Raw genomic sequence first — 23,574 nt, 5'->3', positions numbered from 1 at the left:
CAGAATAATAGCCTGAAACACTTCCCTTTGCTCAATCTGAGAAACATTAAATTTGAAGTGACAGCACCTCAGTTAACATCTACAGAGACATAAGTGAACATTTGAACTTCTTTCAACATCACAGAGTTCTGCTGCAAGCATTCTGCCTGCCCCCTCACCAAAAAGCAAAATGCTGGGGGGGAAGCATAATCTCAGCCAAGGAAATTGTTGACAGTATAACACAGCGAAGTAAGAAGTAGCATATATGTGATACAATAGGTCTGTGGGTAGATCTGACTTGGATGAAAACTCATGAGATGGTGTGCCCCCCCACTGCCAAAAGGATTAATGAAATTGTGACAAAAAAATTAAAATGATGCCCACAAACTAGGTTTTGTAACCCAAATGTAGGTTTCCAACAGTAACTTGTTGCCACACACACTCTCCAGTGGACACACTTTTGCATTTTTTCCCACTGACACACCTGTATCTCTCCCTCCTCAGGTCTCCTCCCCTCATCCTCCTCATACTCTTTTTCAGCCCACCTCTGCAAGCAATTTCTTCTTCCACATCAGCTGTTGAATGAACTGTTTTGATTTGAGAGATTTTGCATTTCAGGGTCCTTTCCACCTTCTCCAGTATTACTTCCTGTGACTTGGTTCTCCTGCTGGGTTACAGATTGTGGCAGAAGAGACCACTGCCAGCCATTCCCAAGAGACATTGAAGTTAGTGTTTTGATGGCTGGTCAATTGCAAACATCACTTTGTAGCTAATGAAAGACAACTCAGAATGTGTTAAAATTGATGTCTTTTTAATGTTTTCAATTTAAAATACACTATGATAAGAATTTAGAATTTCAAGCACAGCTCACTGCCATTTATGCTCAGCCTCCTCATTCACTCAAGCCTCAATCCTTTCAAAAGGAGGAAGATCTGCTTAAGCAGGCCTAAGAAATTCAGCTTCAGTTGTATCACTCCAGACTACAACAGGTTAATGAGTCAATGCCTTCTGTCAACTGCACGAAATTGTGTGTTCGCTTTGGAAAGTAAAGGTCTGGAGCACGAGGGAGGTTTGTGTAGCTGGCACATGGCATAGCAGCAGCGACAGTAGACTGGAACGAGCTCCACCAGCCCTGCAGGCCCAGCAGGGCAGGAGAACACACCGTGGCTACTGGCATGTGCCAGAGCTCCTGTGCCACACTGCTGGCATACACTCACTGTGACCCATGGAGAAGGGATAAGATACCCAGGTACCAGGGTGGGGATCACTCTGTACAACCCAGCACATATGGGGTCTGCCATGCTCATAGCTGCCAACCCTGAACATTCAAAATGCAGCCTGTAGGACAGCTGAGTGTTTTTAACTTCTTCCACATGATGTGGGAACCTTTCAAGAGATTACACAGTTCATTAACCAGCCTGCTTCTGGTCAAGCCAGGAGAAAGTGTGCAGCAGGCGAAAAGCCTTGTGTAAGAAATATATCCCGTTGAGATCATTACATAAGCCAAACACAATTTATTATTATTAGCCAGCTTCTTAAAATCAGCCTGCCACACACACACAGTTTGCACCATTACTTTGTTAGCAAAACGTAGAAACTTGACACAAAGCTTTATTTAACTTATGATGATAATACTTCATATTAGATGCTTATTATTTCTCTGCTATGCACAAGCATTCCTGCACTTAGAAGAAATTGCTACTACTCTGAATGAATGATGCTGGGGGGAATATTGCTGGTGGTCTACCAGGCTGCTCCCAAAGGGCTCACAAACAATAAGCGTGAGTTCCTAAGTGTTATGCAGTAATCTTGATGCAATATTTCTAAAGGGTTCTACTCTAACAACATTAGACCCATCAGAAAAATTCTGCAAGCAAAATTATTTGGAACATATAGCCTAATTGTTATTAAAAACATTGATGAATGCATAAACCTTTCAGCACAGGCATTATATGTACATGAGGCTAAGTGGAAGACAATGCAGGGCAAATCACAGAAGTGCTTAGGAAACCTCACACTGTAATAGCTGGGTTTAGAAACTTATTCAATACCATGAAGTTTTTAAGTATATGGGCTGCTGCAGAAAACCCCAGGCTCACTCAGTCCAGAGGTTTTGGAACTTGGAACATGAAGTTCAACTTCTCCATGACCTGTCTCCTCATTCATTATTTTAAATATTTGCTCAGGCATCAGCAACACCACATAAAGATGAAAGCACAATGAAGAAAGAATGCGAAAAAAAATTCAAACTGTTGCTCAAAAAAATATTAACACTGTGGCAACATTAGTAAAAGGAAAGGAAAGGGAAACACAACCCCACAATGTCTTTTACAATTGCCAGGAAACAAGAAGGAAACCATGACTCCTTCATAGGTGTTCCTTGGCTTCACAGCCATGCGAGTGCTCATGTGTCACTGCTGTCAGCCCAAGGGCAGGAACTTGTGACCATCACCACAGCAGTAAGTGTTCAGTAAGGAAAGCTTCATGTCAGCTCACAAAAAAGATCTGCAGATACCCGAGGACTGCTTACTTGTCAAAGCCCACATTTTTTGTTTAATCACAAATCCCAGGGCACTGTGCCCTGCAGATGCTTTTCTCAACTCCAGTCCTTGTTCAGTATGCAATGTAATATTTGTGCTGGCTACCATAAGTCTCAAATTGTCTAAATTGTCTTTTTTAATTTTTTTTTATTTTTTTATTTAATGCATGACAGTTTTCATTTCAGTTTGCACTTCAGTTTTCAAAACACAGTTTAGAGTACTGTACTTTGGGTAGTTATAGCCCTCTCCTCAGACTAAAATGAAACACAATTGTTAGTGGTAAATACTGCATGCATGCATAAGGAAGTTTAATCTTTTAAAATAGATATTGCTAAGACTTTCTATTGACACAGGAAAGGTGGACTTTGGAGCACCTTACCGGGGATATCCTTAATGGGACCCAGGTCCCGCGCAACCCGGGCGCTCCCTGCAGGTGCCCGCGCACCCGGCGCCCTCCGGCTGCTCTGCCCTCGGGGCTGCGGGACATGAAGGGAAACCTCCGTCCCTCTCTCCCCGGCTCTGCCCTTCCCCTGAGAGCTCGCCAATACGGGTGGTCCTGGGGAGCAGCGAGGAAGCAGCAGCAGCGCCCTCTCCTCGCTCTGCTCCCGCCGGCCGGCGCTTCACCCGCGGCGGCGGCTGCGCTCCCCGGCCGGGCACACCGGCCCCGCGCTGCCCCCCGCCCATCCTCCGGGTCCCCGCTCGGCGGCTGCCGTATTTTTAGCTCTGCCCACCACTGGCCTCCCCTGCATCGGCACCAACAACTTTCCGAGCGGGGAAGGGCTGTGCAACCTGAGCTCCGCCTGGCTCTCGGAGGAGCCCCGGGCTGTTACTCCGGCTCCCGCAGCCTTCGTGCACCAGCCCCGCGTCCCTCCCTCCCCACTACGCCAGAGAGGATCCGAATCACCCCCTCTCCCGTTAATCCTCCCCGAGGCGCGGGCAGCGCAGGCCAAGCTTCCCCGCCCGCACTGCCGGGCTCGCTCCCGCTCCGCGGAAAGGGCTGCGGACATTCCCGCAGCGCGGAAAGATGCCCCGCGCTACTTACGCCCCGGCGGGCGCGGCCGCCGCTCCCCGCTCCCCGCTTGACCAGCGTGTCCGCCTCGGGCTCGGCCGCTCCGTCCATGCCGCCGCCGCACGCGCGCAACAGCCGCGCATCTCCGGGGCAGCGCGGGGCTCCGCGGGGGCGCGGCCGGGGGGCGGCGGGGCCGTGCCGGGCGCTCGGGGGTGGCCGGGGCCGCGGCCGCCCTGCCCCTGCCCCTGCCCCTGCCCCGGCCGCGGGAGGACGCGGCTCCCGGGAGGGGACGGAGCCTGTGCCCGGGGCTGCGGGCAGGGCTCGGGCGATGGGGGAACACGAGCTCGCTTCTGTGCGTGCTCGCACATAACTTAGGAGAATGTGCCCGCCCGCCGCCGTGCCTGGGGCTGCCCGACAGGCCCCGTCCCTCCTCAGGGGTTTACCCAGCAGCGTAGGTAGGGCAGGGGAATGTCACGACTCGGTGTCCATCGTGACCCTCCCGCCGAATGGCACTGGGGCTGGGGGACCACGGCTTGCGGGGGGCCCCTGCCGCGGTCCTGACTGGAGACCTGGGCATCCTTTCTATGAGCAAGACTCTAGGCTGAGGTGGGGAAGACTTTTCCCGTGTTGCCCAGGCTGGAAAGTGAAGTTACCGCAAGACTTGTAGCCAATTAAGATGTTAGGGATGTTTCCACAGCCTTAGGAGGTTTAGATCTGACATGCCACACTACTGCTGTGTAAGGGATGGGGATTAGACATGCCACCTGGGGAAGATAAAAGCTTTCAGCTATTATGTTTGACGGTACCTACTTACAAGCACGGAATTTTGAAATACTAAGAGTTAAATGACACCTTCTAATTGGCAATGATGAGTATTAAGTGCATCTGGGAATGGTTCCCAGGTGACTGTAGCTAATACTGGTGTAAATCTGAGCTGTTTTCACTTCTGATATGCTACATACCTCAGAACTAGCTTAGAGCTCCCAAAGACATAGTAAATTCCATTGAGCAATGCAGGCTGGAAAGCAGTTTATGATGCAGTAACTTTGAAGTGTTGGCTCAGATCAAGATGACCGGTGTTTGAACAGAAAGCCAGATGCTACTCATTAACGTGTAAAATTATTGTGCATATTGATCAATGATCTGGACAACATTTATAATCTATTTGAATTGTCATAAGAAGTAAAAGAGTCAAGTCAGGAGAATCAAGCCCTGGAATACCCAGAGTGTATTTGAGATGAATCAGATACCTGTGTTTTGTTTTGTTTCATTTCATGTTAAATAAGTGTGACTAGTTCAGTTCATACTCAAATACAAATAAGATGTGATAATATGGCTAGCTGTGATTAAGATGTACCTAATTTCTCACCTTAACCCACTCACCATTTTTGACCCTTTGCAATCACTCTCGGTAACTTACAGAAACTAAACATATGCCACTCAAAATAAAAGGTAAGTATTCATATAGGTTCCAAATAATTATTTTCTACCTCCAGTCCCCAAATAGCAGACAAATGTCTTGACAGAAGATTTGATTAATTCACTCACCACTTTCTTCTTCACTGCATTATTTGCTTTCATCATGCCATTGCTTTGCTGTTTGTTCTCCATTCTGTTACCTTGTTAACTAATAGCTGGAAGAAAAGAAGAGAAAGTTGTGCTACTGTTCAGGAGGGGATAAATATACAGGCTCTTTAGTAGGCATGCTGTCACTACTACAGCAGGAACAACAGACCCACTGCAACTACAAAAGAAGTTTAGTCAGTCAGGTGAAACTACATTACTATGGCTGGGTTCCAGGCAGGGCATTTGGATTAATTGTTGGTGTCATTCTAATGAATATTAGACCTTACACTAGCTAGGTCATTGCACATTTGCAAAGGAGTCGTCCAGTTATTTACTGGTGTGTCAAGCAAATCCTTGCCTATACATCACCATATGTACTTTAATAATTTTAAAGGGCATTTTAATTTATTAAGAAACTAAACTGTATTCTGGTGTTTCAGAGAGGATCTGATATTTACACGGTGCTTCATTGTATGTTCTTGGGCAGTCTGCCCGTTTGTTCAGTTAATTTGGAACATGGATTACTGTGTTCTTCTGCTTTGACATCTTGGGATGAGAGCACATTTCAAGATTTTTTGCTTACATGGCCATTATGGTAATGATAGATCCAGTCCTGAATACAAGCTGTCTTCCAGGCAAGAGTATACAACACAGTGAGCTATAAGACATGGGGGATAACAGGCAGTTTGGTGAAACAGCACCCTGGAGTGTTGAGTCCATCACACACACAAGAGGTTGTTAAGATTAAATCAGTTCTATGAGACTTTGGCAGTACTGGGGCCATTATATCAGGTGGTTCCAAGTAATCAGTCTGAGCTTTTAAGTGAGAGAAACTAGAGATGTAACAGCATCCTAGAAGTACCAGAAAAGTTACCTTCTTCCCTCTCTACTTACCAGTGCAGTCAATACTAACAACCTGCAAACAACATCTTTTTCCTCCACTTCAAAGGGCCTTAGTCAATGCCTGTTAAATTATTCTTCAAAAAGAGCTTTCATGGAAATGTATTTCACTTTATAGGAGAGAGGGTTAGTCTTATCAAGCAGTTCTCCTGTCCCGTCCACATTTAACAAGTATATGAAAAATAATGTCATGACCTGTTCACTGAAGCTCCCACATCCCATACAGATTTCATACATGGATAATGTAGATAATTAAATTAATGAAGGTTCTGACAGAGCACAAACAAAGCATCATCAAACTGGAATTTAAGAGCTGACAAGATAAAGAGTATATGGGTCATAGCACTGAAAGAGAAACAACACAGAAACAATCTGCTAAGCATCTAAGGAGACATAACCTCACAGCTAACCACCAGCAGGGATAACTTGTGTCTGCCTTTCCTCACTGCATTTATTTTTATGTGGCTGAGTTTTTTTCAGAACATGTTTAAAACATTTTAAGATATGTCTGTTGTGTCTGGAAAGTTTAATTGCTAGCAGTGCACCATCAGTGAAAGTGTTCAGAATGATCTCTCCTTCCTATAGTTCAGGTCTTACTATTTTAATCTTTTACTTTTTTAATATATTGACTTGACTGTAGCAAAAGGAATGTTACCGTATCCAGAACAGACATTCTAGTTGATGCAAAAAATAAGAAATCCAGACTGGGAATGGAAGAGAAGTCACTGAAATCCTGCATGGATTCTTCAGTGTTATTTTTGCATCTTATTGACTTGTGTGAAGGGAAGAGAGACACAATTACAGCAAGCAGAAACCTGATCTTCAGATTGCAGTGTTTGACAAAATCTAAGGAAGTGATGATCCACTTAGGGGAATGAAAGGTTCACATTTGCTCTGATGTAGTTGTTTACCATTCACTGAAAAATTTTAATAGATAGTGTGAAAAAGTGTATTCCTTCCCTCTGAAGTTCATATTGCTAGTACCAGGTAAAGTTACTCAAGCTGTCAATCCAAAGATATTAATTCATTATTTTTTCTTTGTCACAGAGGATTAGATTTTTCTGCTCCATAGCTTGTACAGTTAGTCAGGAAGCAACTCACAAACCAGGAAAGGCTCATTTATGTCAGGCCAGGGGGCATCTTCCATTTCAGCTACAGTTTGCTTATCTACTTATCCAACAGTTTATTTAGCAATGTATGGGTTGAGTTCATTGGTAGGACATGCAGTCCATCTGAGTCCTATGAATTGTTAGCCTTGACAAGGAAGGCTCAGCAGCTCACAAAAAAAGGAACATTATGACTGGTGTAGCAAACTGACTTGGGAGAGGTATGAATAAACCTACTGTAATCCAGGTTTAGTTCTGAACTTCTATTGAACATTCAGCTTTCATTTACTGACTGCGAGTCAGGAAAAAGAAAAGCTGTTGGAAAGCTGTCGTGTTCAGAAAAAGCAAATATGCAAAGTTCAGGTGAACTAATATTTTAAACAGCCATATTTGCTAATATGATGATGCCATTGAGCAATGCAGGCTGGAAAGCAGTTTATGATGCAGCAACTTTGAAGTATTGCATCACCAAGGAGATAACCACCTCAGAAAAGCTGAGTTAAAGGACAAAGACGTTAAAAAAAAAAGCAACAAGACCAAGCCAGACTAACAAGTGTATAAAACCTGGACTAGATTCATTATTGCTGTCCAGTCTGAGCATAAGGTTCAGTGGCCAGTGAGGGCCCATCAGCCATCTTGATCAGATGAGTGTGGACTTACATCAAAGCCCTGGTCAATCCACCCAAAGCAAAACACAAACAAGCTTGAAGCAGTTTATCTGTGATATAAAAGATTCTGCTGTCACAAATTCCTCATGATGGGCATGTACAGCTTCCCTATCTGTCTCCCAAGTACAAAATCATATTATCTCCATAGAAAAATAATGTCTATGTCAACATTGCACTACTATGGAGAGGGAAAATGTGGAAGAGCAGCCTCCAGGTGACAAAATTTACTTGTAATTATAACTAGTACGACCTCTCAGGGATGGAAAGGACTTTTGACCCCTCAGGGCACACCTCTTTCAACTGTAGCACAGAATAGTTTGCCTTCTTTTAAAAGCAGGAAGAAGAAGTACCAAGAGGGACAACATCACGGTAAGGTGTGAATGGCAAAGCTTTGGAAAACACATCTGTGTAAAAATTACCCAAACAGACTTAGTAAGTCTTATTGTCCATGATAGACTGACATCTAATAATTTTTGCCTTTAGGAAGCAAAAGTGCCCAATCTAACTACCTTGGTTTGCTAGGCTTTGTGCTGGAAATAAGTCTATGTTTCAAAAGACTTTTTTTTTTAGTCAGCAATAAAACTCTGGTAAAAGAGCATGGAGAAGAAAAGTTTTGCATCTCACTTCTAACCCATAGGCTGTGTGCTGCTATCTTTTTTCTACTCAACTATAGCAGAAGTTTTCTATGGCTGCTTGCTTGTGCCTTTCAAAAATGGGGCTGTCCTTGCAGTGTAACAGACTGAAGCTGAGGACTTCCCTGTGTTTCAAGCCAGATGCCTCTGTCACTAGTTTTTGGTGTGCACTGCAATGAGTGTGCTCCTCTCCCTGGTACTGTAAAGCACACATACACACTCACATAGAAGAAATCCACCACTGATTAATTAAAAGATCTGTTAATTAGAGCATCCAGTGTGAAGAACATATTTTGAGTTTCTGTGTCCCCAAAACAGTAACAGTTTATGTGTTAGATCCTGATAAGTAGCATAACTATATGGTTAAAATAAGTACACTGGAACTCCTGCTGGAGGGATTCTTGTCAAGCAGTTTTGTTAAACTAGATTTCTCTAATTCAAATGAGACTGTACAAGTCAATGTTTCCTATACTGTTTATGAAAAATGTCTAGCAGCCCCAATATTAAAATACCTTTGATGGAATTGGGTGGGGTGTAACACTAGTTTGACACGGAGCATTCCTATGGTACTGAACTATTTAGAAAAAGTTATTCCCAAATACTGTAAACACCCCAGCTTCCATAAATACCTGTCTAGTAAGTAATCAGTTAACATTGTGGTAAAAAATATATATGTCTATTTTTTTCCTTTACCTGTAGTATCCATCCTAAAGTACCTTTACAAAATGATGAGTTATTGTGTCTGCATTTCAATATTTCATACAAGTCACAATCTGGTCTCTTATATTGAGAAGTGGAAAGATTGAGTTTCTATCTTAAAGTGAAGTGTTCTGTTGGGGGTTGTTGTTGAGTTTTGGTAGATTTCCTTCTATGAATTCTGGTGAAAATTAAAGCTATTTTCCATAGAAATGTGTTACTCTAGGACAGGAAGACAGATTTCAGATTTAATGACTACTTACATAGAAGCTGAGTACTTGGCTAGCACAGGAAATTATTTGTTTATAAATTTCACAACATTGGTTTATACCAAGATAAATCTATTCTTCCCTCCCCAAGTCAACCCCTTGAGAACATTGCCAAATTTGCTGCAAAGTGTCAAGTCCAACTTCCAGATGCTACTCACCACTTACCTGAAGTATTCTTTGCTTGCAGTGAAGTTCAGTGCAGTTCAGAAGCAGCCCTCTTCAGAATTGGTACTTCTGCTTTCTTCTCTATAACAGGGACAAGTAAGCCATTGAATTAAATGTAAAGGCAGATTTAACGCTTTTATACATTTTCAGAAGTAATAAATAATTAACAGTAAAAACAAAGAATAGTATCACTCTTCAGCTGGAATTCGTGCAATGTCTCTTTTTACCCAATAGAAAACAAACTGCCTTGTATGGCTGTGATACCCTACAAGAGGTCTTTGTTTCAGATGCCACAAACCGTGAAAAAGCTTTGCTTCCCGTATTTGAACCATTAGACATTTGAAATGCAAGTGCCTAAGGCTAGGACTTGCATTCTTATACTTTTACCTGATTACAAGTGACCATACTGAGGAACACCCACAGCATTCCACGTGCTGTAAATAGCTTTTAACAGTGATGTCTTGGGCCAATACCTGAGCGAGATGATGTGTGGTACTTGCAAGGTGTCACCCCTTTGCAAGATTATAGAAGGCTGGGACAGTACTGCACAGAACATACTGTACAGTAATTGACCTCTCAGTAGTTAATAAAAAAGATTTACCTTGTCTGCTCTTCTGGCTTTGTGCCATAGAGAGGAGCTCCATATCAGTGTTAGTTTAAAAATTGAACAAAATATGGGACAGGACAAGGGTGTAGCAGTTCTGACTTTGTTATAGATTCCTTATATCCCAAAGCTAAGAGTGATACGAGCACTCCATTATGAAAAGGTGCTATCAGCTTTGGCTTTTCCCTGCTCGTACAGGTATTGCTTTCTTTGAAAATTCAAGGTATGTTAAATCAGTCTCATCTGTATTTTCCTAAGGACCTTGATAGGTAATTTAGTTGGATTATTCCTAAACTTCCAGACGCTGAGGTATCCAAGATGTGTTAGGTAGAGAAGGAGCTGTATGGATGTGAGTTGGCTGAAAATGTAAACTCTGGCTGGGATTTGAAGTAACCTTGTTCTTTTGGGGAAAGTGGGATTATTGAGCATGTGGTGCTTGGTTTGTGTTTCAGGTTGTGATTGTTCTGGCAGCTCCTACGGATCACCTCTGGCCCTGTTACATAAACCTTGCTGAGGTTCTCAAAAGATATTAGCATCAGATTTACTTCAGCTTAACACAGACATTCTTCTCCAGTTACAAGATGCTAATCCATGAAAACACCGCTTCTGAACAACAGGAAAGATGTTCTCCTTAAGATGTCTCCCCTACCACATTTTATGTAAAAGTGTCTTTAGGCTTGGAATCCAATATCTTACAATTAACAGGAAATACAGTCTTGTACTTTAGCCCTCTGTAACATGGTGGCTAAAAAAATAGGAGATTCATTCTCTGGAGTGAGAATGAGGGAGCAGACAGGTGAATTTCAAACAAATCTAGTATCTCAGGTACAAGCAAGAGAGGATACCTTCCAGACCTATATACATTAAATTTGCATTTCAAATAATCTACATTTTAACCGAAATCTTTATAACTTTTTAATTAATCCAAGGTGATTAGGTTGTGAAAACTAAAACCAAGATGTGCTGCTTCCTTGTAGCATCTGTCATTTGCGGAAAGGACTTGTTACTCAGCATGTTCCATGATTAACTTAAGGACAGGAAAATAAGCAAGAAGGGCTATAAGGCTGTCACTGCTACATTATAAAATGAGTTTTATGTAGTTATATGCTATGTCTTTTGGACATGAGCATCTTCAAAGAGCATTAATTCAATGATCATTGAAGAGCAGCTCATTCTATAAGACTAAACCTTTCAAACTAGACAATGCTACCTCTTTGATCCAAGTTTTCCCAAGATGTAGATTCAGGTTTATTAGTTTGGCCTGTTTCATCCTGAGCCAGAATACAAAAAAACCATCTCAAGGGCAACTTACACAGACATGACCAAGAAATAGCACAAACAAAACATTAATTTCTTTGTTAGGTACCACACAAGACAGAAATCATAAACAGAACAGAAAAAATAGAATATTTACAAGCAAGCCTATGTTAAAAGCTTACAAAGCAACTATTCAGACAGAAGTTTGTGAAATTTTAATTTAATGTTTGCAACGATTTTTTTCATTGTTAGGAAGCTGGAAACCCAAATGCTACAGAAAATATGATAACCAGAGAATGTTCTGTAGCTGTAACTGTATGTGTGAATGCTCATTCACACATAAAGATGTAGTTGGTTTGTATGCAGATAAGCCCCTTTGGAAATGCAGGCTCAAACTGATGCTAAGATTTTGGTCTATAAAAATGTTCTGATCTGGCAAAGCAGTTTTAAACCTAATTCCATAGGAAAATTGACCATGTACGTAAATATTTTGCTAGTGAAAGTGAGAACATCTAGCTTCTCATTTAGCCAAATAATCAAAACTAGAATTTGGTGTCTTTTTATGGCTACATGTCCTTTATGAAAATGCACTGCTTCCTGCACTGCTAAAACCACAGTTCTGAGAGAAAAGCCAGGACACTGACCATTTTTATTTAGCAGTCCTTTCATCCTAAAAACCTCAGAGTTCCAAATACTTAGGCATCGGTACAAGGAGATCAACCAGATTTGGGGAGAACAGAACAAGAATATTGAATAAATAAAAATAGGTTTTGTTGATTTTATATAACAGTTCATTGGATCAGCTACAGCAAAGTATTTTCCAGGTATTTTGCAAGAAAAAGTGGTTAATAATTACCCTTTGCTTTACTGGCCATTAGTGTTGTTTTAACCATTTTTTCCTATGTACACATGCAAGTCTGGTATGTCATCATTTAGGAAAAGTCTTATGAGCCATGAGTTTAATGTTTTTATTATGTTAGGGTTATTTCCAACATTACCCTCCCTGTAGAGTAAAGCTAGTTAAATCTTTGCAAAGTTATTTCCAGTGAAATCAGCCTAGCATCTATGTACCATTTAGTAAATGTTGAATTAAATATTGACAAGTGGAGACTTTTATGTTGTAAGGTCATGCCCTGAGGTAAGACCAGAGCCACTGCTTTGTACAGGTTCACGCCAGGTGGAAAGGAAACATTTTTAAAGTAATTTGTGTTAAAAAGAAGGATGATGCCTCAAAATGAAGCCCTCCTTGGATGGGAAATTTGGACTCAATCCTGAAGGCAGAGTACCCAGCACCTGAGCTCCTTTTGGTTGAACACTTAAGAATATTTCAAAATTTCCGAGGCAAATATATTTGAGCAGTGTTATTACACACAGGAATTGTTTACTACTTCTCTTGAAATCTTCAGAGGAGAACTGGTGATCTTTTTGAAAGATCACTTGAATTGTTAACCCTACAGACAAAGCTGTGTTCCAACTCAAAGATCATCCTCATTTGTATAATGACTTCTTGTACCCTTAGACATCACTCTTGATCTCCGTGGAAAGAATCAAAATGCCTCTGCATACACTGCAATCTCAGCCAGTCACTAGCTTGCTCAAAACTTGAGTTGCAAGGCTCCAGTCCCCTGAGAGCAGCAAGCACTGCTTGAGCCTGGAGTACACACATTCCTTGCAAGGCTGAATGTGCCTAAAAAGGATGCAGAGCAAGCCCAGGGTAGAAATATACACTCATGTTACTTTCTTGTGAAAGTCAGTCCTGGAAATCAAGCTAGGAAAATAAACTTTGCCAGACTTTGCCCTATCCAACCTGTCCAGCTATTTTAAACAGCCCCAATTCCAGCTTTGCTTCAGGGTACAAAACCCTTTTAGTTTGTCTAGCTGTCATTTTAGGTTTGATATTTCATTTTTCTTCATTTAGGGACTAAAATAATCAGAGATATTTGTGTAAAAAGTTATTGTCCCATTCTCAGATTCATGAAACCTGGCAAGCAGTGGTTTGCCATTTATTCTCTTGAAGGTTAGGAGATTTTATCAAAATATTCCCCTCTAAAAGTAGGGGTAGGTAATGTAATACAAAAGTTGGTTTTCATGTAGCACTACCTTAATTTGTGTAATTAAATCTTGATATGTAAACATGGTAATAATCTGCATGTTTTGGACATATGTGTTTTTCTCCCACTTTGAGGAACTGGGGAATGAAAGAAAAAGCTAGCAAGGTAGGTCCTTCCTCCTCTCTCAGCTTTAGCTGTTGTTTCCAGGGGCATTTAAATGTCTTTTTTTGTAGTTTAACAAATGGTACAAAAATGCTTTGTCACACTCAGTAAGTTTCAATTACATGAACGTAAATATATGAAACTCCCTTACGTTGCCAAGGCTTATGAAACACTGGAAAGGCTGGTGGCTGAAGTGCCTGCTTTGCATTTCAAAAGATATTGGGATCAAAGTCTGTTAGTTATTACCATTATCAGCAGCTCACGGCAGCCAGCAGTGGGGAGAGCCTCTGGGAGCAGCGGGGACTCCCCTCCACCTTCCCTCAGGAGAGCACGCTAAGGGACATTCTCAGCTGCTGTCCTCAGTCCAGGTAAAACTGATCCAGACCTTTACCCTGACTATGGGTCTGACTTTGTGGTTTAGAATCAGACCTGCCTTGTCACTGTGGACTTGCCTGTTGATGACAGGGCTGTATCTGCCCCTGACTTGGTGACTTCAGTTCACACCTGAACCCCAGACCTGCCTCATCACCAGGGAAGGTTGGGCTTCTGGCTGAGTCTGATCACAGCTACCAGGTGACTGGCAGTCAAACAAAGAAATTGTCAAAGAAATAATATCAAGCATGCATAAAAGATGCCATTATACAGTAAATTCAGAAGCTGTGGAGTTGCAGGCAAAAAAACCCCAAAGGACTTTGAGATGCAGGTGAGTTGTCATAACCTACCCCCCACCAGGGTGAAACTGTCAGCCTTGGTAGGAGCAGGGGATGGACAAATGCAATGCTAGGGAGAGGAGGAGGATCTGAGCAGTGTACAGGTAACACTGCTGACTGTGTTGTTGTTCTCTCTTTCTCTGTAATAAGTAGATCTGGACTAATAATGAGAGTCTTAAAATCTCAGTTATAGAAACAGGCTCACAGTTAACAGTAAATTCTTAGTGGATTTAAGGTGTGTTTCCTCTTTGTTAATAAACAATACTTTGAGCAGTGTTTCTGTTCCATGTTTTTCTTCTCTGAAAACTGGAGTCATTTGAGCTGGGATGTCTAGAAAGGGAGGTAGAAGATACTGCAAATGTTTAGTACAGTATCTTTGTCAAAAGCAGTGCTCTCTCAGCTGGTTAGCACTAGTGACAGAAAAAGGAATTCTCCATAAAAGAAGATCATCTTTGCTTCAGTTGTGGTCAAATTGTAAAACAATTTTTTCTGCAGTAAATGTCACTGTTTATGTATGCAGAACAGCATATCCTAGGAAGATATTAGAAATTAAATGAAAGTCACTGTAATTTTGAGTGAATAAAATATCCTTTTTCTCATTTTATGAAATAAAAGGACATTGAGAGAAAACCATAATTTTGGGTCCAGATATTCCTATGGACAGAAAGAATAGGGCTAGAGCAGGGATCATCTCCCTGTACTCTGCACTGGTGAGGCCACATCTGGAATCCTATGTTCAGTTCCAGGACCCTCACTTCAGGAAGGGCATTGAAGTGCTGGAGCAAAATCAGAGAAGGGCAACAGAGCTGATGAAGAGGCAGGAGCTCCTCTCATGAGGAGTGGCTGAGGGAACAGAGGTTGTTTATCCTGGAGAAAAGGAGGCTTAGGAGGGACCTTATCACTCTTAGGTCTTTTCCAACCTAAATGATTCTATGATACTATGGTAGTCTACTCTGGAACCGCACAAGTGTCCAGACAGATGTGTGCACAGCTTCTTGGGCAACACAAACCTCCCAAGCCATAAATTTGTATAACATCTTATATAGCCCAATATCCTCTGTTTGGGTTGCTACTGTGAGCTACTGCATTCCAGCTTTTCTGCTTCCCTTGTACTCAAGCATTTCCCATTGTAGCAACCTTTTGGTCTCTTCAGTCTTAAATACTGTCTTAAAAGTTCTGTCAGAGTTGACCTCTGCCCACTCTTGCTGTTAAAGGTTTGAAAACTGAAAAAGCAACTGTAATTTCATGGTGTAAACTAGTACGTGAAAGCAAGAACACTGACATAAAGTTAGTCACTAACAGTGAGATTGTTCCTAGTTTTATTTCCAAGTATATGAAATGGGTGTGATAGTGACTGAATTATGTCCAAGTGCATGACTCATGCCATGTATGGCTAAAAATTCCTGAAATGACACTATGTTATTGCATTCCACTTTGCTGTTGGTTCAAGGGGCATTACTTTCATGTTAAGACTTATGTTGTCAATTAATAAAACATTAACCTGAGAACAGAAGCAGGAATCTATAGGTAGCACATACGAAGCCATTGAGAAGAATATTCAAAGTCATCATCTTATTCCACAAGATATTATTGAAATAATTGGTAACTGCAGAGCAGAGTTTTGGTTATAGATCCCCTTACCTCCCATTTATGGTTGTAATGAAAATCAGTGGTTAATTACTTCCTGTGACTTTGTTACTTGAAAGGTAATTCACTGTTCCAGACCAGTATAGGATACGAGTAAATGCTATCTAAGCACAAAAACAAGTTATGCAAGTGCTAAAGCACCATGCTAAACAGGATCTTGGTCATACTGCTGAATTGAGCTACTTCTGTGTCAAATTAATTCCATTAAATGAAAGAGCAATGCCTAACAATATGGCTATCTGAGAATTGTATTCTCAACCTATTATTGAGTTACTTTGAAAAGGAGGGCAAATGTGAGCAGAAAGTTTGCATTACAGCGTACTAGGGACACTCAAATCTGAAGCTGATTGCAAAGAGCTGTAGAAGGTCACTTTGTGCATTAATTGACAGAAAAAATGAATTCCTTATACATGCATATTAAAGTAGAAAAACCCTTAATAAATGCACAGTAATGGACTAACACGTAGGGTTTTTTTTGAAAGATCCTGAAACCATTGTGAATAGTCTTAGAAAGCTGACAGTTGAGTTCTCTGAGGCAGACAAAACAAGAAAAACATTAAAATGAATCTTGATAAAGGAGTCGTCGTGCTGATACAGTTTCAGACTGTGACCAGCAGTAGATCCTCTAATGGACATTTACTCTCACAGCAGACGTAGAGAAGGACAGAAATTATGGATGTTGGACTAAGTATACTAACTTAGAAAGGACATGTCCTTTTCCTCAAGTTGTCCTTTCCTTGCAGAACCTTTGCAAGGGGTAGACAATTACACAAACAGTCTCACTTCCATAAAACTTGCCAGCACACACTTGGGTCCAGCCCCAGAGCCACATCTTACAATGGCTAGTGCTGACTAGTCAAGCAACGAGAAACAAAGAAAGTTTACACATCCAGATTCTACTAATAGGTTTTTTAACAACTTCCTAACTTTATGTATTTGGGTCCACTTTCCTTTCTCCTGTGTCACTTCTCCAATTTATTTATACTTTTTGTTCCAGCTTCCTGTGGTGATGAGTTTGACAGGGTCCATACATCAGGCTGTTAATTTTAACTTATTTTCTGATTACTCATCTGGAATTTCCCTAATTCTTTCATTGTGAGATTTATCAACCATACCCTTCCCAAGTGAAATTGTGCTGGTTTACATGCACATTCCTACATTTTCGGCTTGGTTCCCTGGGCACACTCCTGTGCTACATTAAGCAATTATACCTCACAGGTTGTATCTATATTAGTCACTAAAACAGTTCTTATTTTCCTAAACTTTACAAGACATCCAGTTCACATGCTCCAAAACTACTCTGCTTTACAAGCCAGAACACAATCCCAATTTACTAAAATTCAAACAAAAACACCAGTGTGGTTGAGTGCCATAATCTCCCCAATGTGTTCAAGGAATCTCCCCTCATCTAATGCTGTAACAGGCAACCTCAGCCTTAGGTTTGTCCTCCATCAGGAGTGTTGTGGTGTGTTTATTTTATAAAGGAATTGTTCTGGACAGGAAATGTCTGTTTCGGTAAAATTCTTCACTTTTTTTCCCTGAGCTGCTGCAGTAGTGCCAGGAACTGGTGCAAGAGATCGCTCAGAGCAGAGACAAACCCAAGCTGGACCCAGATGCTCCAGGACAGGGAGAAGCAGGGCATCAGAGCCAGCAAAGGGGAATTATCAACATAATGGAGAACTACAGCCTACAAAGGCAGCCTCTTGCTGGTAGAGTCCTCAATGTAAATATCCTCTTAGAGCAAGAAGCTGAGCATAGGAAGTGAAGAGCAGAGGCAGCCAAGCACATCTTGAAGAAGACTGGACTTTTATCAGACTACTTTGAGTTATTAGTTTGCCTTTGGGACAATATTTAATTAATTTCTTTTTTCTGCATATTTTTCATCCCCTCAAGATTCCTGAAATGAAATTCCTTGCTCAGGTGTTTATTTCCACTTCATAAAACATTTGATTAAAATTCTCTCCCCTTCACTCCCATCTTATTTGATGATTGCTTATGCTGTTTCTACTTCAGTTGTGATACAACAGGTTTGTAGAGTCCTTGAAGGAGAGGGCCACAAGTTTCTGGCCATCTATGCCTAAAGTCCTGGAAAAATAAATATTGTAATTGAGCAAAAATATAGAGATTTTGTACTTGCCTGGTCTTTGTGGCTGAGGAATACAACCCCTCAGGGTGTTACATATCACCAGTGTCTGTCATGACTGCTCCCTTTTTCCCCCTGCCCAACCTCTCTCCAAGAAGAGAGTGTGCACATCAGGCTTTGAGAGTGGTTTTTGTTCACTGACATTGCACAGCAAAGGTTTGTGCACGTCATAAATGTTGAGTGTGCTCTGGACCCCCACAGTCTGCTGTAACACCATTATTCACAAATCTCACTACGGAGGGGCGCAAGGAAAATAAGCAAACTGATTAACCTTTTCCCTCTCATTTATTTTATCAAATAGAGTGGATTGTCGATTAGTGAGACTAGGTCTGGTCCGAAACAAGAGGTCAGCCAGGCAGATAACTGTAGCAGCAGAAACAGATATGTCTTATAGGAACTGAGAGCTTTTAGCAATAGGTATAGTAAAATCCTCCCCTGGTCTTATGCACATTTTCTCTTCTTCTTCTCCCCACCCTCATGACAGCTAAATTGTGAACATAAAACTCTCCAGTATGAAATGCAGCAATGAGGTCTGCTCCATAGATGGTTAGTTCTAAAACAGTTTATTGATGTTCCATAAAACGTCATATATCAATTAGCGAGATGAAGACAACATAATTAATCCTGTCCCTGATAGAATCTTCTGTGCGGCAGTTAAGCTTCAGATTAAACAGTTTAATAGGTGTAATATGGTGTTCTGCAGAAATACATAGAGCAAATATCCACCCTGTGGTTTAATAACTGATTATCAACAAATGGTATGACATTTAAATAGAACCATTACTGTTTTATCAGCTGCATGAGAGCAAACTGATAATCTGCAAGCAAACATGATGATAATGCCACTGCATTCAGTTTTTCCAACTTCGTACTCAAGATTTTAACAGATGTTGAGAGAAAAATCACCACAGAAGATGGAAACAGCATGAATTTGTCTAAAATGAAACTCATGATGGTGTTTTCTTAGTTAGTACAGACTCTGTTTGATATTTCCCCTTCTTCCCTAAAAGGGAAAAAATCAATTTACATGCAGTTAATTAACAGCTGGAAACTTACCTGATTGTTTCATTAGACTGCAAAAACATAATGCAGGGAAGCAGGAACAGTAAAAAACTGACTTGTGTAATCACTGTTGCAAAAGAGGCTTACAGCTTCTCTCCAGCCTGTAAGAAACAGCTGGTGTGCCAGAATAAGATAGGCAAATATTTAATGTAGACTCTCTTACTCCTGTAAGAATTCTTACTCTCTCAAAGGAAGGAAAATGATGACATACCATAGTAACTTTTCTCTCCACAGTACCTGCCATCAAAGCTGCATTGGGTGAACACATAAGCTCGTACACTACAAACATATATGCTGTTTTCACTGAATACCCTGAATATATCTAACTGCTTGAAATGGTTAAATGCTGGTGTCAGCTCTAGTTTGATATGCTCTCAACAGTCCTCAAGGCAGCAAAGCAGGGTAAATGCTACGTTCTGCAGATATAAGAGATTTTGCTGTTCTCTTGAAGCAGAAATTTGGAAAATTTTTGTGATCTTCATTCATTCTCCTGTTCTTGTTTTTCTATAACTTCCCCTCAAATGATTTAGTTAAAGCATGAAATTCATTCATGACCTCCTTAATCTGCTGTCCCCATCTTGCCTTTCCTCCTATTTGTGCAAGACCATGACATGTTATCTGAGGCTCGGTTCTGCCTCATGACCCCCCCATCCTCGTGGCTGGATTTGTCTCTTGATCATTTTGATTAATATTTGTTTCCCTCCAGGTGCAAAGCACTGCTGCAATATCCTGCTGTTTGCAATTATCCCAGCTTCAATTTTATTTGAAACCCTAGTTTTAACTCTTCAACTCCTTTCTCTGTGTGTAAGTAATTTAATTCCTTGGAATTAATACAGACTATGCTGTTCCTCATCTCTTTATGGGGACATTACCTTATGCTCATTCTTCACCCCAAAATCTACAACAGATACAACAGCCAAAGACTGTGTACCATACCAGGCTCTACAGCGTTTAGACCTCATTAAGTGACCTCTCTGCTGACCTACATCAGCTGATTAAGATCTAGTATCCTTTGTGGGATAGGATATATCAAGGACAAGATAATCTCTCAAATCAGAGGTTAGATTGCACCACATTTATGTGCACATCTTTGCTCTGACTCATAGTTACCTAGGCAGATTGTTACACAGAAGCCACAGCCCTCTCTGGCCAAATCAAGACTTGTTTGTGTTTTGTTTGTCAGTCTCTGACTGACCACAGATTTTAGAGACAGCAGATTACATGTGATATTACTTCTTGGATCTTACTCCTTGGATCTACACTTCTGTTGTGGTAAGCTGTACATGAAAACAAACATGGAGGAGAAGACTTCTACTGCATTTGGACAGTGACCATCCAAACCTATCCTAATTCTCTGTTGTCTCTAAGCTGAAGTGATCTGAACTACTGATAATAATTGTTCTACCCAAATTCCCAAGGAAATACCTGGAGTTCACAGTGAGGGATCTTGTAGATATGAAAGCAATGAAAGGGATACCATGAGAACTGCAAGGAGACTGAGAAGATCTCACAGCTTTTGATCACACGTGGCTTAACTTTTTTTTCAAAAATTCAAGGAGAGAGGAATCCAGCTGTGACTTTCTTTCAAGTTGCCCTCTTCTCTACATGTTCTTTCATGTTTGCAGGTATTGCCTTGAAATACTGACTGCTTGGCAGACAAAACATTTTTTAACTACAGTTTCTCCTCCTCAAGGTTACTGTTAGGTGGTTTTGCATGAAATTAAATGACTTGGTTTCTGTAGCAGTGTAAAATAACTCCAAACCCTTTGTCCAAGTCTAGGAGTTGATACCACTCACTTCAAATTTTCCTGGCTCTTTGTTATGATCTCGTTTTATCTGCTTCACTTGCTCAAGAGCTCAAATAGGGTTTTTTAAAATCCTTTTAAAAACAGTTTGCAATCAAAAAGATTTGTACTGGAATAGCTTCCTATTACAGAATCTGAAGGGTTTTTTTTCAGCTGGAAATCCAGGTAGCTTCCAATATTACCTATTTGTTCTTTCTTTTAAACTTAAATTAAAATGTGTCATTGTTGTATGACCACAAAAAACCTTGCCAATTTGTAAACTAAGAGGCAGTATTAAAGTAATGGAACAGTAATAAACATCTTCTCTGAACTCTGTGGCGCACCTCAAAATCCTTTCTCAATTAGAGAAAACTGATTTGACAACTCCCTTTCTAAACAAATCTCTACTTTTTTTCCTTCTACCTATTGTCTATGATGTTTGTTCATAAAATTTCTTCCTAGTAAGAGCCAAAAGCCTCATTGCCCCCTCCACCATAACACACAGTTTAGGAATGAGGAAGAACTTCTGTCTGCTAAGACAAAGCTCTGAGAGAGCCGTATCACTTGGTAGGATTCCTCTTTTTCAGTGCACTGGGGAAAAGAAGGAAACCCCTTGTTCCATTACTTGTCCATTTTCTTCTTTCTCATTCATGGACTAGTTTTGTCTGACTGGAAATCCAGAAATAGAGACTAACTGTCTTTAAGCAGTTTGGATTATAGCCTGCAGCAGAAATAGGAAGTTAATTCCTATTTCTTATCAGCCACTTTTTTAATATGAAGAAGGACTGAAGGTTAGTCTTCAGTGATTTGCTGTACCTATACATAAACAGAAATTATAGAACCTCTAATTTGACTTTTTGTTGCTATGACATGATGCTCACTGGGAAGCATACATCCCTGCAGTACCCAGAGATAACCAGGTGTTTAGGATGTGGCAATGGATAGGCGGGTCTGCTCCATGTTTCAGCATAGTGCTATTAAGAAAGTTTTGTTTTGGAAAACAAAACAGAACAAAACAAAACCCACTACACTACCACACATACCCCAGATAATGAGAACTCAGAAGCAGATTTGTTCCCCATTGTTTGTTTTCTCCACACAGCCATCTGCTTCCTCCTTTTTTACCCCTACCCTCTCAGCACTGTGACTGAGCAACGCAGAGCAAGTCTCACCTTCAGGCAGAGGACCAAAACCCTTTATCTGTGTACGAATAAAGGAAGGGAATAATGAGAAATATGAGGTTAGTGAGAGAAGAACAGGGGCTTATAGGGAGACAATCAATCCAGTCTGGACTAGGAGCCTGGGAGGTATCAGGTTGCTTCAGGAGCAAACAGGGCTGCATGCAGACCCTGACATCAGCTGGTCTCCAGTTCCCTGACAGTGAGACTGAGCGAGTCAGACCAGCCATCACAGGTATTTGAGACTAAAGGATTTGGATTTTATACACATTTTGTATATATTTTGATTCATCCTCCTATAATTATCATTAAATACATTCACTAGAATAGTCTACCTGTACTAGAGGGAAGTACTCACTGTCAAACTAGGTTCTTGACCTAACTTCCATTTTTCAGCCTTAGAGTTTTAAATTCTATGATTTAGTGGAAGTGGAATTTTTAGCTCTTCCAAATAAAGTATTTTGGTGATTTAGTCATAATGTAGCTCTCCAGAAGTCTGGGGACAACCAGTTAGACCACAGAATGTTAGAACCATTAGAACAGAAACATAGAAACAAAATTCAAAGCAAGCAAGTAAGAAAGTCTATGGTGTTGCCAGTTATTGTCTCCTACCTCTGAGGATGGATGATCCAAAAAGTGCTTGCAGGAGGAAAGTATTTTACAGGTGTTGGGTATTGTTCTTCTCAAAAATCTTGAAGTGAAAATTTATTCCAAATAAGTTAACTCTGAAGATTATTAAAAAGAGATGTGTTTGTTCTTCTGATGTGCTTGACAGACTTGAGGCAGTCTGTGATCTTTGCTTGGCTTTCACACTGTGTGCCTAAGCAAAGGGTGCTTTCTGTGAATGGCTTTCTTCTACCTTTGGACTCAGAAAGATAATGGATAAAAAAAGATACAAGATTACAACCTCAACTTAAGCCTACAGTACTTTCCACTGTTTTCAGGAGATCAGCGTAATTCTTTGCCCCCTGAATTGCATCACCATAAGTAACATATGTAAAACAGAACTAGAACCCTTGGCTGAGTAAGGAATGTCTTAATTTATTTTGTTAAGAAGAATATGGTACAAAGAAAATATCCTTCACAGTTTTCAAAATGTATTTAGACTCAGAGTAGATGCCATAAGATCAAGTGAAAAACTCCCATTAACATAAATATTTGATCTTCCCTCTTAAACACAAACAGGGGTAAAAGAGTCCCTATCTATCTGTTACGAGTTTCCACATAAATTGCTACACACTCTAAGAAACCACCATACCTTTTCCTTAGATCTTACTGTTGCAAGATTTTTCCCTTGTATATTGGTTAGAATACTTATGCCAGACCCCAAGTTTACAACACAGAATTTGTGCCAAGGAGCTGAAATTCCCCATGAATTTTTGTTTCCTTTTTAATGAGCTTTTTACTGTGCTTGAAGACAGAAATGGTTTTTAATAAAGTCACTTG

General features: G+C 40.8%; 1 protein-coding gene across 2 annotated transcripts in view; it reads right to left on the bottom strand.

Moving 5' to 3' along the window:
- SLC2A9 (solute carrier family 2 member 9) overlaps nt 1–9,611 on the bottom strand; it is an 89,102-nt gene extending 79,491 nt beyond the window's left edge. Inside the window, exons 1-2 of one of the 2 annotated variants that reach the window (XM_069014448.1) lie at nt 9,524–9,611; nt 5,077–5,162 (exon numbers count right to left, since the gene is read on the bottom strand). In XM_069014448.1, the coding sequence (XP_068870549.1) occupies nt 5,077–5,139 (63 nt within the window). In that variant the 5' untranslated portion in view covers nt 5,140–5,162; nt 9,524–9,611. Of the gene's footprint in view, nt 1–3,561; nt 3,701–5,076; nt 5,163–9,523 lie in introns of those variants that run through there. The other variant, XM_069014447.1, reaches the window with a different exon arrangement.
- Between the last annotated feature and the right edge of the window lie 13,963 nt (nt 9,612–23,574).

This window comes from Aphelocoma coerulescens, chromosome 4 (assembly GCF_041296385.1).
Source record: "Aphelocoma coerulescens isolate FSJ_1873_10779 chromosome 4, UR_Acoe_1.0, whole genome shotgun sequence".
NCBI classification, from domain to species: Eukaryota; Metazoa; Chordata; class Aves; order Passeriformes; family Corvidae; genus Aphelocoma; species Aphelocoma coerulescens.
The sequence above is the reverse complement of the archived record's forward strand: the minus strand, read 5'-3'. Positions and strand labels throughout refer to the sequence as shown.